This window comes from Uloborus diversus, chromosome 10, assembly GCF_026930045.1.
Source record: "Uloborus diversus isolate 005 chromosome 10, Udiv.v.3.1, whole genome shotgun sequence".
Taxonomy (NCBI): Eukaryota; Metazoa; Arthropoda; class Arachnida; order Araneae; family Uloboridae; genus Uloborus; species Uloborus diversus.
Genome location: NC_072740.1, coordinates 56,451,491 through 56,477,096, shown reverse-complemented (window position 1 = coordinate 56,477,096; position 25,606 = coordinate 56,451,491). Strand labels below are relative to the sequence as shown.

Genomic DNA, 25,606 nt, shown 5'->3' with positions numbered 1-25,606 from the left:
TGTGCAACTAAACTTTTTAGAGCCGGTTCTTTGAGAGGGTTTTTTTAATCTCATTTTCGGAAGGGGGGAGGGGGTCCATGGCGCAGCCTGCGAAACCGAAATTTTTAGAAGCGGTTTTTTGAGATTTTTTTTAAGTCTCATTTCGGGAGGGGGGGGGGAGAGAGCTCTTTCTAGACGGATGCTCCGTAACATTTGAGAGGGGTGCGCCAGCGCCCTGCGAAAGGGGGGAGGTGGACTCCCTTGACTTCAGTTGAATTCCCGAGTTGTTTTGGCAGGGGTGCGTTCGAGATAGGAATATGACATTTAGCCTACCATTTAGGGGTATAATAAAGGGTGAACCCTCCTGACTTTTAGAAGTTTTAGGTTAAGTTGGGGGGGGGGGGTATTGACACCCCCCTTTTAGAAGGGGGATCAATACCACTCCCCCCAAATTCCATGAAAAATTCTAATTTTTACATTTGAGTGGGTTTGGTTTTTTGTTGTTTTCCGATAAAATGAGCAGATACACCTTTTGTCCCCTTACCCTCCGGCAAAGTTCGAAATGCAAGCTTGTTTTAGGGGGTCGATTCGATAGATTTTAGTCTTCATTTTGGGGTCGCAATCCTTGGGGGATGCAGGTTCGACTAGATTCCCTGTTAGCTTGTCAGAAACTAGGAGCTCGGCATTTGGGCGACTGAGCGATTTATTCGAGCGGTTATGCATTTAAACTAATGATTTTCAGTTATCACGTGATTATTTCGAATGGTTTTCGGACTCTCAAACACGAAGTTAATAATGTAAACAAGTAGTGGAATAGTTGCTCTGCGCAAAAGTACTCATTCTTTCGTAGTTTATAGCTTTGCTTTTTTTTTTTTTTTTTTTTGATGTTCTTGTTGAGAGTAATTAAATATATTTATCTGACTAATTTATGAGGAGGGAGGGTAAAATATTTCTGATTACGTTTTCCAAAGGATTGGGATTCCCGACCCATTGAAAAGTGTACAAGTGTGGCTTGAAGTGCATTGAAGTTCATGATTATTTTTTTTTTCTTTCTTGATCCGCTCTTTTTTATTTTTCTTTTTCATTCGTCGACTTTAGGAATATGCAATAACAGTAAAAGTGTTGGGAGTGAAGTTGAAATGATTCTGAGTGCTTTAAAAAGAAATATTGAAGCTTGTCGTGTGGGATTAATTTTAGCTTCCACTCTTCGGCCCAATTTTTAAATAAAAATTACATTTTATACAGATTGTTTTTTTTTTTTTTTTTTTTTGAAATTCCATACGCAAGATATTTGTGACTTCTTGTGTGCGTAGCATTTATTTTCGCGTGGGTAGTTAAATTTAAGTATTTTGCTTGTTTTAATCGCTTCTGTTTATGTCATAATCCTTATAGTTTCGTAAATGTTGATTAATATATTATTTACTCAACTTAAAAATTTTCAGTCAATTAATGTGCTGATTTTATGTTTTTTTTTTTTTTTTTTTTTTGTAAAGTTGAGGCAGTACTGCTGAAAATGCTAAGGCTCGCAACGGTCCATTTCGGAACTTAAAGTTCCGTAGCTACGTTTCATTTTCCGTGCGCTGGTCCTCAAAAAGGTTAAAATTGATTGTCAAGTTTCTCTGAAAAGCAGATTACGTATTCTGTTTTCAAATCATCCGAGATGCTCGATAACCGAGCATACCACATCAAACAACATATTATACAAGAGAGAGCGCGAGGGAGGGGGGGTAAATGGCGCAGACCGCGCCATTGAAGTTTTGAAGAGGAGAGGGTAACTTAAGCGGGCTTTAATTTATTTTAGGGGGCTCAACGTCGCATTTGAGGGATGAGTGTCATCGCCATGAGGGCGGGGGCACCACTGAATTATAAACACCTTGCGTTTAAACATTTCATAAACGTTTTAACATGGCTGCCACAGCATTAACAATCGCTTTAAAACATTTACTCAACTCTGAGTAACCCCATTCGAAAAAAAGCAGAAGCAATTATTTGATTCAATAACCTTATAGAATGACAGGGGTGACACATTTGAGAAGCAATTATTTGATTCTAAAACCTTATACAATGACAGGGGTGTCCGTCCGTCCCTGTGAGCAATGGCGCGCTTTTTATGACAATCCCCCCTCCCCCAAGAAACGATAATCCGAAAAAGGGCTAAAGACTACATTAAATTTTCAATTACACGGTTTGTACCATACCGGTCAAGGGCGCCATAGAAACCGATTTCAGTACAAATTAGAGTTATTAAAATTTGACATTTTTAATAACTTATTGATTAATTGCTGGAGAAGAAATGATTTTACATTTTCGCAAAAAAAAAAAAAGTACTAAAAGCAAGGATGTCCTAATTTCAAAGAAGGGGGAGGGGGCTTGAGCCCCTACTTGCCGCCCCCCTATATGGAAGCCCTTCATACCGGTTTAATATATTTTTAAGTTTAGCAACTCTCAATTTTAAACCTGCTAGTGTCGCCCAACGACTTGCCCATATTATCATTATCCCTCACTTTTTAATAAAAATTGTACATACGTACGTATTTAATCTTAATAACTGTCAAGTTCAAAACAATATGGAGAGCGTTTCTCTATCCTTTGTTTCAAGATTTCACCACCGGATCTCACCAGGGGCGGATACAGAAAACCATTTGAAGGGGGATGGGGGTCATGCTGAAGAAAGCCCTCCCCCATGAACGAAATTCCCGTTTTAAGTACGAAAAAATTCTGAAACTTTTTTGGGGGTCAATAAAAAGCCCCAAATCGGTCAGGAATAAGGCACATAATTGGGGATAAACGTTGCAAATTAATTTCATAAGCAATAAAACAAAGTAGTTGTTCAAATTAATTCTTTGAAAAATAATTGATGTATTGAAAAGATAAGATACTGTCATCGTTTGCATTTTATGCATAAATTATTCGAACACAATGTGTACGGATACTATTCTCGAGAGTTCAGGGGGAGGGGGTCATGACCCCCACGACCCTCCATTGTATCCGCCACTCACACAACACATGCCCCTCCATAAATCCGCTCATATGATAATTAACAATTTTCGTTCCAAAAATATCGTTCTCGATTATTAAGGAATCTCACAATTATCGAAAATTCGAAGCCAAACATTCAACTATTACCCCATTCGAATAAAGCAAGAGAAAAGCAATCATTCGATTTTAAAAATCATTCCAAATCTATCCATTCCAAGAGCAAAGATCACCACCAATGAAGCTCTTCCCCCAAGAGCAATACCCCCAAAAGAGACAAAATCCCCTAAAAATTAGAATCCCGCAGTTTACGTCAAAACTCCCCCCCCCCCCCACCTCCCCTCTTATTTGCACCCATAGGAATGAATTACACGAGAAGTTAACCACTTGTTTTATTAAGAAATAACTAAGTACCTTTGTGCCGAGAAGTAACATGAAATAACAAACGTTTAGTATCCCAAATATAGAGTTTTGCAGAAACGTGTTTTGGAGTTTTAAGGTACCCTTTTTTCAACAAAATAGTAAGCTTTTACATATAGGGGGCCATTCCTTTGTTACGTATGGATGATTTTGGCCATTTTTGACCCCTTCCCCCCATGTAAGGGTACGTAAGGTTTTTCAAACCCCTCCCCCTATTCTTACGTAAGATTCCATTTCGTTTTTCGAAATAATGAAATAACTAATCTAATATCACTGGAATCGAAATTTAATTCAGTATTATTAAATTAAACCTTTTTGTGTGAAGAAATATTTACTAAAAAGTTGGAATTTTGACTAAATGTGTTTTCGACATTTTTTTGTATATGATACGATAGTAGTTAAAAATAAAACATGCCATACAATAGTGCAATTCTTTTATTATGTTTTACATAATTAATTCTTCGTATAACAAATAAAAAACAGTCATCCTAATACGTTTTTATTTTCCAGACGCAAATGAAACATCGGCTTGGAAAATACTGCGTAAGAATGCGTTTGAACCCCTCTCCCCCCCCCCCCAAAGTATGTAGACATTTTTCCAACCCCATCCCCTCGGGACCCTTACGTAATTAATGAATGGTCCGTAAAGACATCCAGTAATGTCCTTACATCCACAATCTCACTATTTTGCGTTGAAAAAAGGGCTCCTTCAAACCCCGAAACACGTGTCTGCAGTGATCTGTATATTTGGGCTCTAAAACGTTTGTTATTGCCTATTACACTTGTATCATTGCCCAATCGTATAGTCGAAGGTGAACGTAAGGGGGAAGACGTCCCCTCAGGTTTTCAACTTAAGTATTCCCCCTTTTTACCTGAACTATAATTTTAATGGCTCTCAAGTTAGAACCTTATAAGCGCCTCCAACCTTTACTTCCACCACCGGGACACACGACACATGTCTCCCACAGACCCGTCCATGTGTTCATTCATTAACACCTTTCGCTCAAAATATATATTATTATACTACCAAGCATCCCCAAAGAATCATTTGATAATCAAGCATTCAACAGTATACATTCAATTATAACACTATTCGAATGAAACATTAGAAAGGCAATTATTTGATTGTAATACCATTTAGATCGCAAGGGTATCTATTCCTCAAGTGTGCTGGCACACTTTTTAAAATTAGGGATCCTCTCTCCCCCTCAAGAAGGACACTCCATAAAAAAGTCTTACGTCCATTAGGAATTTCAATGGCGCAGTCTGCGCAATGACCCACCTCCCCTGTGGGCTCCTCAGCGCAGCCCGTCTTTCTGGGGGAAGGGTTAAAAGGTTTCAATGCAAACTTTTTCGGAAGACAGAAAAAAACCCCATGCTCATTCATAAGTAAAATCATTAACTTTGACCGCCTAAATGACGTATCCGCCCCTGTAACTAAAACACTTCAGAAGCAAGGTTTCCCATTCGCCCTGAGGTCAAGCCCCCCCCCCCCACACGCTCAATATCGCAGAGACCTCCCCCCCAACAAATGAGAAAAATACCCCTTAAAACACCCCCCCCCCCCAAAATGTCAATAGCACAGTCTGCGCCATGACCCCCCCCCCCCCTCCATAGGTGGGCACCCTTGTCAGAAGTCAACTATATTGAGAGGTTCATTCGATTATCAAATCGATCGAAGATTACACTGCTCGAGTGATTGACATCTCGAGAACTCAACATCTCGAGAAGTTCAAAGCGAGAACTCGAGCAGTTGATCGCTCGAGTTCTCAGAATGTGATGATCGAGAACTCGAGAAGTTCATCGCTCGAGAATTCGAAAAGTGATAATCGAGAACTCGAGAAGTTCATCGCTCGAGAACTCGAAAAGTGATAATCGAGTACTCGAGAAGTTCATCGCTCGAGAACTCGAAAAGTGATAATCGAGAACTCGAGAAGTTCATCGCTCGAGAACTCGAAAAGTGATAATCGAGTACTCGAGAAGTTCATCGCTCGAGAACTCGAAAAGTGATAATCGAGAACTCGAGAAGTTCATCGCTCGAGAACTCGAAAAGTGATAATCGAGTACTCGAGAAGTTCATCGCTCGAGAACTCGAGAAGTGATAATCGAGAACTCGAGATACGATAATCGAGAACTCGTGGTAATCGAGTTCTCGAATGATCTTGAATAATCGAGTGATTCGATTATGAGAACTCGATTATGCCCATCACTACCATGTGTCCACAATGGCCCCATCACCGTGTGTCCACTCTAACCCATAGAGGGGAAATACTTGGGCTACAACTCTATGCTATAACCCATGGAGCATTTTTTTCTTTTAAGCCCTTTAATTATTAATTGAAACTATGCACAGCAGAACTGAATATGAAAATATATATTTAATACATTTATTTATGATATCTTACTTGAAAAAATAAATTAAAATAGTCTAATCTAATAATTAATAGAAAATCCAAAATTTACTTTTCCACTATGAAAACCTTCTATTGTAATTTACTACTGAACTATCAAGTGTGTTGTCATGAAACTACACATGAAAGTGCATGTTAGTGTTGTCATTATGCAAAAATTAACAGAGAAATTTTGAAAAAACAAATAATAGAATTATTCCAGATGTCCACACTAGCCCCCTTCTCCCCTAATCCGTAATTTCCCCTTGTAATCGTGTAATCTTGCCTTCCTAAAAAGTGAAAAAATTTAAGCCGCCCTTTTACTAATGTATTTAAAGATAAGTAACATAGTTCAATAGTAACATAGAAAACGACTTCTTTCTTTAAACGACAATTCAGTGTTCGTCTCCACTCGTCCCTGTATGCAAACGAGAGTCATAAATCGAGCCCTATCTTAAGTGTTTAGTACAATCAGTACCCTGTGGGCGCCTTTGACAGGAGCTTCCCGGGAACATCTTCCCAAATCCTTACAATTGGTCATTCATCAGTTTCCCTTTCATCTGTCAATGTTAGGCAATCAAGCAAAGCACATTGCCACCTCAAAATCATATTTTAGCTGAAAAAGTGCAATGATATCAAAAGTACAATTAAGTTTCGCGCAACAAAAAGCTTTTTTTTTTTTTTTTTTTTTTTTTTTTATACTTTCATGAGAAAGTAGTGAATGACTGAAAAAAGATTTTGTCAAAAGAAAACCGAATTCGCATTTGTGTTTCAGTGATTCTTTAAACACTCTTGCCTTTACACGTATTGCATTTATTTTTTGCTACATGACATCTAATCTAAACCCTGGTGAATAAGATTTTTTTTTTTTTTGTATGTTTTCAAAATAATATATCGCATAGTTTCATCTTAAACGTATGTTTATATGTTTACAACTGATATTATCTCTAATTAATGAGTATGTATGAAAGTAAAATGTTCGCATTGATAGATTTTATAAAGTTTATTCACGTTTTATTGTATCAAGGAATTAACACAAATTTTGAAGTTTAATTATTTTTTCATGCCACATTTTTAAAGTGAGAAAAATTGCACTTCACTGCTGCATTAAAACTGTGATGTATAAATATTATTATAAAATACTCATTCATGCAAAAAAAGCTGTATGATTAAAAAGTGGAAATCATAGCAAAACATGTTATGCCCAATCTTATTTTTTTTATGAGTTAAGTAAGTGCAATTTCTTTAGTAAGTGATTGATTCAAGGACGAAATCAAAGCATCTGCAAATAGCTTATCAAATGATCATAAAATTGATCCTATAGAGTTGTTGGGGTCTAACACTCATATATATCCTTTTGCTAAAAATAATACTACCCAAGAATTTTTTTTTTAATTTCTGCGTCATCTGCTCCAATTCAACGATTGTTTAGCATTGCTGAAAATTTTTTCACTTCTCAAAGAATGAGAAAAAAAAACAGACATCTTTGAAGTATTAATTACACTTAAATGCATTTAATTCCTCATTTTTTAATTTTAGTTCCGTATCTTTTATTTACACTTTCTGCGTATTTTATTACATTGCAGTTTTTCTGCATAAAGAAACATACAAGGTTCTTTTTTTTTAAATAGCTGCGTATTAAATTAACTGATAACGTACTAAATAATTGAGAATACCACACAAATGTGAAATATATCACACAATTTGCAGAAAGTATAAGCTCTAAAATGTTGAGCAGTTTAGCAGTAAGTTATTGCCCTTAAGCCAGGGCTAAGGCAGAACTACTGCAATGACAAAATAATAATAAACAGCTGAGCTGAATCAAAAACACTGCACTGTATATACATTTGAATAAGAGTGTGCCTATACTTGTACAATTATTGGGAAGCATTGTGCAATGTACGCAATTTGAATTTTTTAGATTTTTTTTACCTTTCATATATTGCTCTTTTCCTGCAACAGCGCAATAATACAAAATAAATAATCTTTAAGTGAATTAATACTACACGGTAACGGTAGTTGCAATTATCTTTTTAATATTAAATCAAAAATCATAATTTTCAACTATCATGTTGTTGCAATGCAAATAAGTGATATAGATATACATTATTATAATATAAATCTGTAATCAAAATCATAATCGGCATAATATAATCGTTATCGATTACATTTTCTACATAGTCGGATAGTTGCTGTAATCGTAATTACGTTTTGCCAGAGGATTATAATCGTAATCCCCCTTTTTTTGTGCCCGTAATCATAATCGATTACATTCCCTCGTTATTGACTCTAAACCTGGTTTATACTAATAATACCTAAAGCAGAGGCGCCCATGAAGGGGGGGGGGGATGAAGCAGACTATACAATTGAAATTTTCGGAGAAGTGACTTTAGAAGGACTTGAGTCTCTTTAATAGGGACACAACTTTTATGGGAGAATCTCGTTAAAATCATCACTAGCATGCTCAAATGTGAGCTATTCCACACTTTGCACTAGTTAACACTGAGTTTAATTAATAAACGTATGGTAAAAACACATAATTGATTAATTTCAAGTTAATTTACTAACATTATAAAAAATGACAATTGCGGGGTCAGAGTGGGAATTAAAAAAAAAAAAATAAAGCACAATTTTGACAAAATTTTAGGACATTTTTTGCACAAGAAATATCAAATATCAGCAGAAACAAATACCGTTACTTTGAGACGCTTTGTTTTCTCCAACTTAGATACAGACTTAAAACCACTCCCCAAAAAAAAAAGCTATAAAGGGTGTTTTTTTCTTTCTTTTCTTTTTTTTTTTTTTTTTTTGTGATATACCTAAGTTTGTTTTGTGAGCAAATGTTTGTACGTTGTGAACAGTTTTCGTTTTTTCCTGTTTTCATAAGATCTAAAGAAATATGTCACACACGAAGATTTGCTAAAAATTATTATCCATGAAAGGATGAACAACAGGTAAAGATACAGAGAAACTTCAATAAGTCAAAGTTGCAGGTAAAGCAAAAAAATTTGAGTTACCAAAAATTTTTATTGAATATGAAAACAAAACTATAGATTAAAATAAAATGCTACCACTGAAACTGATTAAAGTTATAATATGAGCAAAACAGAGATAGAATAATCAATAATGCATCAAAGATAATTTGACATAATCAATGTATAATATAATTCTATAAAAGCAAGAGTTTTTATAGGTTAGAAAACAAATTTATATTTTTTATCCACCACAAAAAAGATATTTAAAAAAAAAAAATCTGTAACCTAACATTGCTCTTGAGCTGTTTGAAATTTGACTTACTGAAGTTTCACTGCATTTAGAAAATATTAACAGCATATGCTAAGTCAATAGAAATGCCTCTAGAAGCTGTTTGCGACAAGAACCAATGGGGTTCCAGCAATGATTGATACTGCCAATGGATTTATGACCTTTTGTATATACAGAGGCAGCAATTGGGACTGAAAAGAGGGGAGTGAGCAAAAAAAATATGACAACTAAAAGCCTTTAAGCAGCAGCAAAAAAATTAAAAGAAGAAAGAAAAAAAGAGAGAGAGAGAGAGAAGTACAAAATTTTGCTAGGGCTGATTTTGCAGTGGCGCAGCCACGGGAGGGGTTTTGGGGTTAAAACCCCTCCCAGAACACAAGCACATTCATTTCCTCCGTTAAAATCAATGGAAACACAGTCCGGTCCCGACTTACGCGAGGGATGCGTTCCAAGACCCCTCGCGTAAGGCGAAATTTCGCGTTGTGAAAAAGGCTATGTATACGACTTTTTGATATGCATAACACTGTCTTTACATAAAACTATCATAAAGATTTAAACTATTCCTTAAATATATGTCAACATTTTCCACATAAAGAACTGAATTCATACTGTATTTAAAAGAAAAAGAACTACGGTATTCAATATAAAATACTGTTATGATGCACAAAATCAATGATCAATGGGAGAGTGAGACAAATTGTTATACTGTATGTACAGTAGGCAATAATAATAATAATGAAATACAGCACTATTACTCTTCTCCACAGTAGGCAAAATAATAAGAATTACAAAAACTAAAAAACTGAAGATGATTGTTAGTGCTGTGAAGCTCATCCGATCGATGTCAATGTTCTCCTTCATATGGAAGATCTTTACTTTCTCTTCCAAAGAAACAGCACGATTAGATACTGTGTTCAATTTAGAATGAAAAAAAAGTATGGAGTCGTAATTTATATATACTAACACACCGCACTTCAGTGATGCTAAAGAGATGAAACCCATTCACGAAACCAATATTTAGTAGCCATAGTATCGATGGCGATTCTGACACTCAGCGATTACTTAATGAAAAGTTCCGTCTTGCGGGAGAGAAATTCGCTTTAGCTCTAAAATTCGTCAGTCGGGAAATACTCGCATTATAGCAGTTTTGCGCAAGTTGTAGCGCGAGTTGACTATACTTGAACTTTTCCAAGCGGAATAGGTTTCAACAAAATATCTTAATGCTTTTAATGATCGGGAAGCAGTCAGAAATTACTTTTCAGTTCTTTGAATATACAATTTATATGTCATGATGAGCTCCCCACGCTCCCACTGGTATAAGATAGCTAAAATGGTGCCAGTTAAACTCTACAGGGCATCATGGTCCCTCAGCACTTCCATCACTGCATAAATCCTTTTTAGGGACATCTGGAGAGAGGAAGCCTACAGAGAGAGAGAGAGAGTCTACCGCACCAGATTTTCTTAGGCTCTTTGAGGCCCGGCTCCTGGGGTAGGCGACCTAGGCTGCCGTCTAGGGCGGCAGATTTTAGGGGCGGCAAATTTCGAAGTTGAAACTTTTTTTTAAAGTTTGAATATCTGATTCAGTGCCATAAGATTCACTGCTTCAAATGCTAAAAAATAATAATAATTTAGAGTGTGTACAAGTGCTTGGATATGGAAATCGTAGTTCGGAATTTAACTAGAAATTCAATTTTATTTTAGAGGCGGCAAATTGCGTGATTTAAAAGTCTTTTGAAAATATTAATATTTGTTTCAGTGACATAAGATGTACTACTTTAATGTTAAAAAAGATAACTGAAAGTATGTACTAGTGCTTGGATGTGCAAAACTCAGTTTGGAATTTAACTAGAAACTCACTTTAATCTTAAGAACTTTACTATTATTTCTCTTTAATATTATTTCTATTTTATTAATATATTATTATTTTATATTATTAATATGACTATTATTATTCAATGGGGGTCGGGGACGGCACTTGTTAATATCGCTTAGGGCGGCAGATCTACTATAACCAGCCCTGCTGGGCTCTTTACTAATTCTCATCGAAAGATCGAAACCGTTCTTAGCTAGCATTTGACATTCATAAAGACATGAATGTATTTGAGGAGGAAGTTTTAAATGATCTCACGAAAAAAAGACAAAAACTGAATATAAGATTAAGGTAAAACTAATGATAAGTATTCTATGTTTTTTCCCACTTCCGTTTTTCGTTTAATAGTGATATTAATGAGAATTATTAATTATTTTTAAGCATTTACTTTGAATGAATAATTACTAATCTGTAGAAACTCTTTGGTATTGAATTATTACGCATTGTAAATGAATGGGAAAGAAAGCAAAAATTTTCGTATTTGAAAACCCATCCCAGAAAAATTTTCTGGCTGCGCCACTGTGATTTTGAGAGCAGATGAGTGCTAATTGATGTAAATCTAGCAACTTAACTCACGTTTTTATTAAGATTTTGATGAATTTCGTACCTTATACTTTCCCCAAAGAAACACTTAGACATGAATTACACTTACATTATTTACCCTGAAGTATTTTGAGATGTCACAAACACTTGGTAATAATTTCATTGAACAACTATGGCTAGATAAAATTTTGCAGTCAAAAGTAAAACAAATAGTCCTGAAAATTTTGTCATTTTTGCTTTTTTATAATTTCTAGTTTTGGTTTCCAAATTGGAAAATAAAATATATAAATGAACCATAAAAAGTGGGGGAGGGAGGCTTTTGTCCCCCCCCCCCCCCCCTCAAAATTGCCTCCACTGTGTATATAAGATGAATGATATCCAAACTAAATATTGTATCACTATATTATTGACCAGAAGATATAGTGAGATAGAGCTAGCTTTTGAACACCTCATTCAAGGGCACCCCTAACCCACATTTTTGTGAGGGGGGAATTCTCAATATGCCGAATAAGACTCCAAATGATGAAATTTTACCGAATGATGAAATACAATCATGCACACCTACATTCAATGCGAAGAAATATTATACGCAGAAGGAGGGGGGGAAGCAATTCTGCACTACTAGTATTGTTGAGTTGTTTAGACAAAATGTGCCAAATAAATATCTTTTTGAGAGTGACCTCCGAGACCTCCCATGAGCAGTACCATAGCCAACTAGGAAACAGGATTTCATTTCGGAAGGATACAATTATATACAGTCGAACTCGCTTATAATGAGCCCTGTTTTAACGAGAATTCGGATTTAGTGAGGAAATCAAAAAGATTTGGTTGGTACACTGTTAAATTTATGGAAACAAAATTCGCTTTTAACAAACAAATCCTGCTTAAAGCAAGCAATATTTTTGTAATTCATAAAATTTCTGTTTATTTCCTCCTCAAAAAAGAATATATTATTTTTAGAAAAAGTCCATTAACATTTTGAATTCAACTGAATGTTAGATATAAGACATAATCCCAAGAACAAGGGATAACGCAGCTCTTTTTTTGGCATTTGTGGAGTGGAGGAGCATTTAAAAATTATATATTTGTTAAAGTGAATGCTATCATTTTCGGGATTTACTTACGAGGATATTGTAGCAGAAAGTCAAGCTAATGCAGATGAGAAAAAGAAAATGAAACGATGACGATAACGACAAGTGTGAAGATTTTGAAGTTAAATAGCAATTGACATACAGTCGAGCCTGCTAAATAGAATAGCAAATTTTTCACGAAAAAGTATTCTAATAAGCCGGATATTCCATTAAACAGGATTAAAATTATGGACATCAATGGTTTGGTACATTGAAAATGTATTACATTAAGCAGGATATTCTTTTAACCGATATTCCAAAAAGCAGGCTTGACTGTACTTGGCTTCTAAAGTGCAGAAAAACTTTAAATCAATTTGAAGCGATGGATGCAAATGAGGATGTTTTTAGAACCACATATTCCTCGAAAATAATAGAGACAATAAGAAAGTTCCAAGCAAAAAACCATCTTCGATACTGTACAAAGATATAAAAATAACAAAACAAGCAAGTATAAGTATTTATGATATTTTTCACGAACCGGGTTTTACGAGCACTGGGTTATAACTAGGCATGCCAAATTTCTACAATGTTCAACCGGGACACTGGAATGCACCCCCCCCCCCTCAGTGCCACGAGTATTCAAAAGGGTACACAGCACACCTCCGACTAGTTTTTAGAGTGTTTCTGAGGGAAGATAATTCTTAATGCTATGAAAATGATAACTAATTATGAGCCTTAACCAGGGGTAATAATGAATGACATAAGCAGATTAACTAAAACATTTAATTTCTTACATGTTAATATGTAGAAGTAACTTTAGTAAGAAGAAACATGTTGAATGAGGAATAAAAATTTCAACAATCCTCCATTTTGCTCTGTCACTGTCCGTGACCTCCCATTGGATCCTCTGTCCCTGGATAAAAGGTTCTTTTTGTTTTCTTTGAAAGGTTCCTACCTCAATCTTGATTGCGAAAAATCAGATTTGAATTTTTAAGAAACAAACCCATGATTGTTAAATATTTTTAATTTCCTTATCATTTATTTTTCTCCCTCCTTTTAAGTAAACGAAAAATTAAATATTTTCATGAATTAAAATCAATGATGTTTCCATTCTTTCAGCATAGTAATTCATGAGTAGAAATGAATCGTTGATTTTGAAAACGGTGTATGTCATCAGTAATTGATTTTTAGAAAACTTGATAAAACCATTTATCTTAAGTTACAAATATGTTATTATAAATCTATAGCAGTCGTTTCAAAGGTATTGCTTTTACATATGTTCAGTGAAGTTTTGGTTAATTTCTGATTTAATTTGGATCAAATACCGAATTTGCAAATTAGATCACTTACGCCCTTTTCAAAATCAATCGATTTTTGGCTATAAAAAAATATTTTCTTTGCACTTATTTTAAAGATATTTTAATTGTATAAATGTTACAAATTTTTTTCTAAACTACATTTCATCGTCGTTGCTGGCGATGTCAGAAGCTGTGGTTTTCCAAGAGAGGATCCTTTTGTAGAATCCATGGCGTTATTCAGGAATGTGAGGGAGGAGCTTTCTAATATCAGTCAACTTCCTTTCATTGACGGGCACCTGATCAGTGACTGTATGCTAGCATAGTTGGTGGGTCGGGGATGTTCTTGACTTTCAGGAGTTTGTAACTGTTGTAGTTTAGACCGTCAATCCGGTCAAAAGCAATAAATCCCAGGTGTTGAAGAATCAAACACATACATCTTGTTGTAACTGATGGAGAATAAATATCAATGATCACTCTTCCGCCCCGGGTGGGTCTTTTTCAAAGGGACGCAGGACTTTGGCCACCATTGACTGAAATCTTTGACTTCTTTGGGGCGTAGCACTTTGATAGTGAAGGGATCCTTTCTGGCAGCCAGAATCATTGCATGATATTTGTCAGGGACGTAGACGTTTTCCCTGCTGGAATAGTGGTACGTTTTCATGGTAAATGATTTAATATGCTCCACCATTCGGTTGATTTCAATGGCGGAAATCTCGAAATTTGGTCAAGGAGCCTGAGCGCGCAGTTCTTTTGGAGTGTCTCTTCCTCTAAACAATCCATATAAACGCCTTAGCTTATTTTCGAAAAGAAAAACCTTTTGAGAAACAGGTACCTTTGGGAGCCCTGCATGACATGATAGCTGAAAGCTACCTCACTCGTGGTTCTCTTTTCTGAGACAATGTTTTTCGACTTCATAGTGATTAACGAGGGACTGAGGACAAATGTCTTGTATTGTCTTTGATTGCATAGAGTATAGATTAACAAGGACACTGTCATGTTTCTCTGGACAGAATGAATCAAAGCATGTTTCTAACTCTTTTTACGTTTTTTTCATCTATTTCGTCCATCATTAATGTTTAAAAAAATTACCTAAACCAAAAGAACATAGATAATGACGATGCAATATTTGTAAAATAATGGTGCAATATGGCGAAATAATGACAGAAGATTACCCGCGGGAGCTTTGGCCACTAGTTGGCGCCCCACTCTGTGTTGATGTATGCTAACACTATCTGAGTGTGTGGCTATTCGTTGTTGTGATTCTTGCATTGGTGTATTTGTTGTGTGCTGTAACTCCGTCCAGTAATAAAACATCTATGTGCTTACATCACTAGTCTTCAATAAAATACGAAACACCCTCGCTTTCAAACCACTCGACATGGTGTCAGGAGTCTATTCAAGTAAAAAAAATAAGTTTTTGTTTCTATAATAGAAGACATCGAACGTAAGTACTAGTTTTGTTTTCAATTGCATCACAAAGGAAGTAAATTCAAACAATAGTATTGCAATCAGAGCTCCGTCAGCATTTAATTTCCAAAATTCGGCTGAATGGCCCGAATGGATTCAAGAGTTCGAGGACTTTCGGTATGCATCGGTACTTAGTGAAAAATCTGAGATCACTCAAGTTCGCATGCTGTTACATACAATGGGGTGGGAAGTTCGTAAACCTTCGACCTTCCAGTTGATGATCAAGATAAATATACAATCGTAAAAGAAAAGTTTGATTCTCATTTCGTAATTCGATATAATGAGGTATATGAAAGTGCTAAATTTAATTTACGGTATCAATATGAGAACGAAACTGTTGATCAATTTGCAACTGCTTTATATTCTTTGGCAGCTCATTGCAAATTTGGTAATTCGAAAACGAGATTAATCAGAGATCGTTTTGTGGTTGGATTACGTGATAAAAGTTTATCTGAAACCTTGCAATTAGACGCAAATCTAACTCTTGATGTCGCCATAGAAAAAGCGTGCCAAATAGAAACTGTGAAAGCTCAACAACATGATCTCGCTCAATTGAATGTTAAGTCATCTAAAATTGCTTTTGTAAAGAAGCATCAATAAGTAAATAATAACCAATGGGTAAATAAACCGAAATCAAATAAATTTGAAAATTCTAAACGGAAAGTTGAAAACAAAACTTGTGGCTATTGTGGTGGTTCTTCACACGCTAGGAAAATGTGCCCAGCTAATACTTCTATCTGCCATTCGTGCAATAAAAAAGGACATTTTTCAAAAGTTTGCCAGAAAAAGCTAAATAATCATAAAGCCCATCCAAAAATTGATTCTATTGCTAAATGTGACCGAACAGAACATGCGGAATATTCAGTTGGGGGTATAGTTAGTAAAAATCGAAATTCTCTCCATATTCAGATATTATATAATGACTGTTCAATAAAGTTTAAAGTGGATTCTGGTGCAGAAGTTTCAATTGTAGGTTCAGAAACACCAGGAACTCCAAAAACGTTAAGTAAAGCCCATGAATTTTCGAAAGGGCCTGATGGCTCACGACTAAAAGTTCTAGGGAAATTTTGTGCAAACTTAAAGTTTGAAAACAAAGATTCTGTACAAACACTTTTTGTAGTTGATTCAGTTTCAGAGCCCTTGTTGGGCTGGCCTACTATAGAAGCTTTAGGCATTATCAAGATAGCCAGTTCAGTAGGAAAGTCTCGCAACGAAAAGGAACCTTATAAATCAAAATTTCCTGAATTGTTCAACGGCCTGGGTAAAATGAAGGCAACTAATCATATAGATTTAGATTCAGAAGCTACTCCCTCTAGTGTTAATGTTGCTCACAGAGTACCATTGCCTTTAAGAAAACAAGTGAAACTCGAACTCGATAGGCTCGAGAAAATGGAGGTAATTCGTAGAATAACTCGTCCGACGAAATGGTGTGCAGCTTTAGTTCCAGTTATCAAACCAACTGGAGAAGTAAGGATCTGCGTCGATTTCACTAAGCTCAATAAAGACGTAGCCCGTGAAAAAACCATAATGCCAATGGTGGAAGAGTCATTAGGACTACTCTGAGAAGCTAAAATATTTTCCAAACTTGACGCAAACTTTGGGTTTTTTCAAATTCCCCTGGCAGAAGAATGCCAAGATTTTACTACATTCATAACACCATTCGGAACATTCTGTTTCACTCGTCTTCCGTTCGGTATTACATCGGCTCCTGAACATTTTCAACATCGCATGCAAAGAATTTTGGAAGGATTACCAGGAGTGGTCAATCAAACCGACAATACGCTAGTTTTGGGCTGAAATCAAAAAGAACACGATGAAAGGCTAGAAAAAGTTTAAATAAAATTATCCAAATATGGAGTCACTCTCAATCTATCTAAATGCGTATTTTCATGCACTAGTGTAAAATTTCTCGGGCATGTCATCGATAAAGATAGTATTCGACCCGATTCTGCGAAAGTAAGTGCAATAAAGAATCTTAGTGCTCCAAGTGATATATCCGGTGTTCGAAGAATTCTAGGAATGGTAAATCACGTTGCTAGATTCATCCCTCATTTATCATCATTAACTAAGCCTTTAAGGTCACTCTTAAATAAAAATGTGGAATTTCAATGGGATACTCCTCAATCAAAAGCACTGGAAGAAGTAAAAAAATTAATCATTTCGCCAGTCTGCTTAACAAAGTATCACCCCGAATATGAAACTACTTTATCGGCTGATGCTTCATATTTTGGTTTAGGCTGTGTCTTGCTCCAAAAACAACCCAATGACGAGTTAAGAGCAGTTTCGTACGCTTCAAGATCTTAAAGTGACACAGAAAAGCGTTATTTGCAAATCAAAAAGGAAGCTTTGGCTGCGACCTGGGCAGCAGAACAATTTCAACAATACTTGTTAGGACTTCAGTTCACCTTAGAGACTGATCATAAGCCTCTAGTCTCTCTTTTAGGCAAGATGAACATTGAAGACCTACCACCGCGTATTCAACGTTTCAGAATCAGATTGATGCTTTTTGATTACAATATAATGTACGTCCCAGGTGACTTAATTGCAACTGCCGATACATTATCAAAATCTCCAGAAACACATAAAATGAATCATGATGAGCAGTCGAACAAGGAAGTACAAGCCTATATTAATTATATCGTAAAAACCATCCCTGCTTCTTCTGAGAAATTACAAGAAATAAAAGAAGAACTTCGGAAGGATAGCTCTTTATCTCTGATTATCAAATTTTGCCAAGAGGGGTGGCCAGAACACGGTAACATGCCATTTGAAGCGGATCCATACTGGAAGAGTCAAGACGAATTGACTTTTTCTGACGGACTACTACTAAAAGGTCCTAGGCTGGTAATTCCAAAAAAATTACAGAAAGATATATTACGCCGAATCCAAGACGGACACTTAGGCATAAACAAATGTAGATTCCGAGCTAAAGAGCCGGTATGCTGGCCAGGTATCTCTCAACAAATAAAAGAAATGGCAACTTGCTGTCCGATCTGTGTCAAACAAGAATTCAAAATAAAGAACCTTTAATTCCATCTACTCCTCCAACTCGGCCTTGGGAGAAGGTACCTACAGATTTTTTTGAAGTTAGATGTAAACACTTTCTATTAGTCACAGACTATTACTCAAGATACCCAGAAGTTTGTGAATTGCCATGCTTGACTTCTTCAGCAACCATAGACAGTATCAAACCCATATTCGCCAGACATGGCATGCCCGATCTTGTGATTAGTGACAACGGTCCACTGTATTCATCATCAGAATTTAAATCATTTGCTGCTGACTACGGCTTTAAGCATGAAACGAGTAGTCCCCGCTATCCGCAGGTAAACGGCGAAGCAGAGCGAATGGTACAGACGATGAAAACCTTACTGGAAAAGTCCTCAGATTTCAACATTGCTCTACTAACCTATTGCAACACATCGGAACCAACAGGAAGTAGCCCTGCTCAACTATGTATGGGACGATCGCTCCGAACTCTACTTCCAGTTCACCCTAAGCAATTACTTCCAAAATGGTCAAACGGGAAAGAACATTTACAAAAAGACATTTCTCGTAAAGAAAAAGAAAAAGCGGCCTTTGATCGAAAACATGCTGCTTATGAATTGTGTCCTCTAAGCACAGGTGAGAAAGTTTGGATTCCAGACTCCAAAACAGCAGGAATCATTTCTTCTCCGGCAAAGACACCAAGGTTCTACAACGTCCTGACCCCCAGAGGTGAAATTCGTCGAAATCGCCAACACCTAATTCCAATGTCGGAACCAGAAGAGACAGAGGAAACAATCAATGATCCCAAGGCTGTACCAGAGGCGCTAGAAATTGTGTTTCCAGAGACTCCTCCAATTCAGGACTGTCCTACACCAAAGACTATTACCATAAACAAACTCGTTCTGGTAGGGTTGTCAAACCCCCAGAACGTTTAGATCTTTAAATCCCTTTTTCCGAACTTTGTCGGGGGGGGGGGATGTTACGTGAGCTTTGGCCACTAGACGGCACTCCGCTCTGTGTTGATGTATGCTAACGCTAGCTGAGTGCGTGGCTATTCGTTGTTGTGATTCTTGCGTCGGTGTATTTGTTGTGTGCTGTAACTCCGTCCAGTAATAAAACATCTATGTGCTTATATCACTAGTCTTCAATGAAATACGAAACACCCTCACCTTCAAACCACTCAACAACTACAGTTCATAAAACACTGTACCGCCAGAGAAACAAAAAAATATTACATTGCACAACCAGCGACATCTATTAGAATTGTCAATGAGTTTGAAAAGGGCATAAGTTGAATGACTAATGCCCTTTTCAAAGTGATCGCAAATATCTCCCCCCCCCCTCCATTTTTCTCCATCACTATTCATATAGACTTATGCAGTTCTTAATCTCAATTAGTAGGTTTACTACCACAGTACTGTTTCCCATTATTATCTCGATTTGTCAAAAATGGTGACTTACGCCCTTTTCAAAATTAGTGATTCAAATGTTCTTCCTGAAGGACAATTTATTTTAAGAAAAAAATTTTTAGCAAATCCATTCTTTTAAAAATGATTTTCTAATCAATAATTTCTTTTGGTTAAATTGTTGTTTGCACATTCGTTTTGTTGCTTTTGTTAGTTTGTAAATTCTCTCTCATTTTATATTTCTTCACTTTCATTCAATTTTATGTAATTTTTGCTTGGGGAAAATTAATTTATAGAACATTTAGAAGAATTCCGATTTATAAATTCATGTAGTACAAGATATAGCATATTATGCCATCCTAAGCAGTGTGTGCGAATGTTGTCCGAATTTGCTCATAAAATTTAATTTAAAAAAATCGTAGTCCCAGCCAAACTGAACTGGTGGATAAATTTTAAAAGCAGCATTATAGTTTGAATTTGCGAAATGCCTTTTCATTCGAAAAAAATTCTGCATAAAAATATTTTACTGTATAATTGTTTATAGTTTGGAATCCTTGGATTATATTATTTTATCCTTGGATTATCCTGGATTATATTATTTCATGTTTTTTTCTTTTTCTTTTTTTTTTTTTTTGTCTTTTGTTTGTTAGATTAATCTCAAATGCCAACCAGTCCAAGGAAACTTTGTGACATAAGACTATAACTATTTTTAAGAAAAATTTTGCTTTTACCGATTTGTTTTGCTTACTTTTGCATTCTTGTTTTGCTTACTATTTTCAATCTGGGTTCCGCTTAACACTACCCTTCACGGGAGCTTTGACAGGGATCCCACAAGTAATCCGGTGCGAATCCCTGGGGCAGGGCAGAGGAGTCATGGTAATCATATCCAGCATAGTCCAGTGCTTATTGGATGGCAAAAAGCTTCTCATCAGTAAAATAGAATCTTTTGCAACGCTGACTTGCGGCTTGTCAAGCCTAGGCACTTTTAGAGTTAAGTTGGGGCACTCCTAGCTTAAATTTTTGGGAGTAAAGAATTTTTCAATTTTCCGAAGGAAACTCCGAATTATTCCAAGTGATAAAATATGAGTATACACTTATACATAAACATAAAAAGAAGGGTCATTACGCATTTTAAAAAAGCAACATTGTTTCCAAATTCGCCGAATTGACTGACAAAATTTATTGAATATGGAAACATTTGGAAGGTCACAGTGACCTCCCGTCGGGGCGTCCCTGACCTCCTAACAAAAATTAGCATCTTAAGTAGCACAGCTCCTTTAGATCAGAAGTATTATTTGAAAATCCTGAACAATTCAATGTGCTGAGTATGTTGACTCTGTAAAGGCAATGCTCTTTGCCATACTTGTGTACATTCAATTGACAGTGCTGCCCTCCTAGGGGAGTGTCATGGCGCAGACTGCACCATTGAAATGTTTACGTGTATTTTTCTCTTTTTTAGGGGGGTCTTGTTCTTGGAAGGGTTTTTTTTTTTTTTGGTATTTAGGGGGGTGCCCTTGCTTTTGGGAGAGATGGGCACCCCGCAACTGAAGAGATAAAATATATCCCAATGCTAAAAACTAAAATTTAACCTAACTACCCGACTCGGTCCCCGAGTGTATTTATAGTATTTTAAATATTATGCTTTTTTCTTCTTCCATTTTTCTTGAAACTAAATTTTTACTTCAAATACAGAGTAAAAATATGCTTTACTAAATTTTCAATATTTCAAATACACTTGACAAGTCATAAAAAATATCTACATATAAACTTCATTAATAAAACCATGGTTTACTCAAAATCGCGGCAAAAACAAACATTTTGATTATCAAGTTAGGTTTACTACTTAATTAAGCTAAAAATCCCATGATTCTAGGAGTTACGAGCTTATTGAATAGCAAAGAGCTTCTCATTAGTGAAATAGAATCTCTTGCCGCGTTGACTTGCGGCTCGTCGGAAAAACCTTTGGCATTTTTAGAGACGGATTAGTGTTTTCTTCAGAGAGAAGCTGAATTTTCTGGCACTCGTAAGGTCAGTCTAAGCTTTGTTATTACCATTCATCAGATTGGTCACTCATTGTCTTTTGAAGTTTTTCGTGGAAACCACTAGATTTCATTAAACTAGCTTTTTGATGGACTTACAAATACTGCAAGTGTTCACCGTACACTTTGGTCAACTTTTTGAGAGTTGACCATTGCCAAGCTCTTTGAAATGGCAGACAATGCTTGCAGAGAAATATTAAACTCAAACTGGCTACCATTTTCTTTGTTGCAGCTATTCTAAAAAAACAGATGTCTTGTTTGATATTGTAAAAATACCAAAAAACGACATGTAAACTGAGAGATATGTCATAAAATATATTTTAGCTAAAATGATCAATAAAAACAAACACACAAATAAAAAGAAACTTAGTTAATTTCTACTGGAATATGTAATTCAAGTTCGAGTCTTTTCGGCCACACCCAGTAGAAAATCTAGTACAACGAAGTACCACTGATTATTTCCACCCATCATTGCATTAAGTGGTTCAACTTGCCTCATGAGTTCCCAGCCTCATGAGGACCCAGGGCCCAATTAAGGCATCAGGAGGGGGGGGGCTAAAGCCCTAGGCCAAAGCTTTTTTGGGACCCTTTTGTAGTAGAACCTTATAGCTAGCTAAAACAATCTTACCTTTGGCTAAAGCAATTTGGCAATTTGAGGGACCTCTAAGAAATGAAGGCGCTAGGTCGCGGCCTAGTTGGCCTATTCGGTAATCAAGCCCTGAGCGGACCAAGGTGCATCAGGCATGTGATACGTTGGTCCACACAAGGTTCAGTTGACTGCATAATGTACATATAGGAGTTAACTGTTTTGACCAAAGGAAAACCTTTTTATAGTATAAGGCTACAATCAATCATCATAGTTTGAAACAAATTACAAGTTTAACAAGCACAAATGAGGCAGCGAGAAGCAAAGCGATGTAAGTGGCAAAATTAACAATTTGAAGATAACCAGTACATATGGTAGGCGAACCTTTCCTCTGTCTTGGGGCAAGAGATGGTACTAGAAGCCTTGGTAGTTGCTGCTATACAGCATGATTTAGAAAAAATTTTCAATGAAAGCCTAGGATGTTATCTTTAAATGTGTTTTACTCAAAACTTGAAAATGTCCACTTACATCCCTTTGCTTCTCCCTGCCTCAAATGTTAAGGTGCTTTTTCTTGTTTTGTTTCTTTTTCAACTTGAGTTTGATGTTTTAAACAATCATGTCCCTTGAATTTTGACAAATAAGAAATATAAACAAAGCAGAATTACATTAAGTTGATAAGTTAACTTAAATGCACAAGTTGTATAAAGTTTTGTGGGCATCAACCTGAACGCACAACGTCACAGACAGAACATTAGAGAAAATCAACTTCGAAAAACAATGCAGCAAAATGATCAAATGCAGAACGAGACAGCTAATGTCACTGCCAACAGTTGAAATAAAAATTTATAAGTTTGACAACTGCAGTTTAAAAACGACATTTAACACAATAAAATAAAAAGCATAAGCTTGTTTTAGTTCCCTCCTGAACAGTTCAGTTCACTCATAACCTTAAAAATTCCACTGTAATGAGTAATTCCATTTTAACTTTTAATGCTGTTACAGACTCGTCAAACATAAAAACATTTTTACAGTAGGGTGAGGTATAGAGTGACTCGGTTTGTAACTGTTGACAGAGAGAAGTTTGAGGCATGAACTAGTATGACACATTAAATGGATAAAATTTTTGACAGAAAATGTTTTACATGAATCCTCTCCGGCTTGAATTCTTAGAAAATGAAATTTACCTGATGCAAAGCTGTTAGACCGTCAACATTAGCTGTGTTGATATCCGTCCCTTGCTCAAGCAATCGTTCAACTTCTTCCGTGTCACTTGCAGCACATGCAGCAAGAAAAACACATCCATCACTAAATTTAATCTTGCTTTTTTTATCCGTCGGAGGCACAGGTGACACATTATTAGTTTCTGAATCTTCCCAACGTTTTAGCTGTTCAGCTCTCCTGAAGAGAGCACTATTCGATCGTACTTCGATAGGCATAAAGACGATACACAAACAACATGAAAACTGCAATAATTAAGACGCCGTCAGTGCTCATTCGACGCACCGTTAACAGACGATACACTGTCTGCTATGGTTCACGTAACACTAAAGTGGGAATTTCACAGTTATAGTTTGATTCATTTTCGCTAGGGAAAATTATTGTCGAAGTCAAGACGCAAAAAAATCAAATAACTGCAAGTTTTATTGACTAGAACTTATAAAATTTTATGCAATTTCTACTCTAGAAAATATTTAGACCAGTACTTCGTCACAAAATCGGTAAGTCCCTACCTTTATCATTCGTCCTCAAATTTAAAAAGTTGTCAGTGAAACCCACATTTATTAAAGATATTTTTCCTCATTTGTCCCTATTTTTTTATATGTTTCATTTGAGGAATGCTTTCAAAACTCATTATGTTTTGAACATAAAAAACTAGTACCTAAACGATCTCTCCTTTACTGCGCGCAGGCAGCTGTCAGAACAAATGCTATTCTTCGCTCTGTAACAAAGATTTATGGGGGGGGGGGGAGGGGAGAGTCCCGAAGAGCAAGTTGACAAGGAGCCCGTCTTCGAAATGGGAAAATTTAACATTAGGTCAGGCCCCCCTGCAACAAAATCTGTAGGGCCTCTCCCAGAGGCCAGCAGTATATATTTGCAACGTTAAAGGTCTTGTTCAAGTTTTTACAATTGTTTTTCAACTTCTCGAGCCTTTGGGTCCTTCAAAGACGTGCCCCCCCCCCCCCCTCCCCTCAGCACTGCGGGTTCTGCGGGTACGCAGATCCTGGCCTGACCGCATATGTTGACATTAAGTATACTGGTTTCCAAGACAGCAGATTCGTTCGCAGGTGAGGACTGAGGAATATCTTGCGCTTCGCGTCACCTTTGTTTGTTGTAGAGAAAGAAATGATTTCTTCTGCGCAACTTTCTATCACACACACAACCAAAAGTTTTTTCTTTCTTTTTTTTTTTTTTTAAATTTGAAAATTGCTTTTTTTTTTGAGCAATCACGATTGTTTATTGTTCTCACTTGACTGTTTTTGGCGTCCTATCATTTTATTTTCCGACCGCCACCCTCTGCAGCGTCACCGTCGACCGGATCCTCACGATGCTGCTCCTCTAGCGAAAGCCGTCTCCAGGTTGCATCCATGTTCTACACACACGCGCATACATACACAACTACACACATACACGCATACACACACACAAACACATACACACACATACACCTACACACACATACACCTACACACACATACACATGCACATACACACACGCATACATACAGACACCTACATATACACAGACACAAAAACATACACACAACTACCCACACACTTATGCCAGCACACAGACACAATTACACATGCCTGCACACCACATACATATACCCCCTACACACAAACACACATACCCCCACACACAAACACACACGCCTACATACACACACTCGTGATTGCGAAAAACATAATTTTGAATTCAAGATGTCAAAATTCAAATTATTTTTATTTATTTATTTATTTATTTATTTTTTTTTTTTTTTTTTGTTGGAAAATTTTAAAAAATATTTTCTGTTTTGTAAGGGGCGCAGCTGCCCCATCTTACCTCCATCTGGATAACGCCCCTGTTGTTGGAGGGATTGGTTTTGGAGGTCAGCGTGTTTGATAAAATTGTACATTTCATTCTAATAATAACAGCGAAGACAGGGTCATGTCTCAGGTAATATTATTAAAATTTTTAGAAAGTTGTTTTAAAAGGATTTTAGTTACACTTTATTAGGAGATCGCATTTTTTGTTGAGAGGTGCTGTGAAACTGCGGGGAGGGATGCTATCGCTCATGGGGGGAGGGGGGAGCACTCCTAGCTTAAGTTTCTG

At 36.4% G+C, this 25,606-nt stretch overlaps 1 protein-coding gene across 1 annotated transcript in view; it reads right to left on the bottom strand.

Annotated features, from left to right (window-relative positions):
• Nucleotides 1-23,757, bottom strand: part of LOC129231607 (protein phosphatase 1 regulatory subunit 12A-like) — a 209,579-nt gene extending 185,822 nt beyond the window's left edge. Inside the window, exon 1 of the mRNA XM_054865972.1 lies at nt 23,478-23,757. Coding sequence (XP_054721947.1) covers nt 23,478-23,729 — 252 coding nt within the window. The 5' untranslated portion in view covers nt 23,730-23,757. The remainder of the gene's footprint in view (nt 1-23,477) is intronic.
• Nucleotides 23,758-25,606: the final 1,849 nt, after the last annotated feature.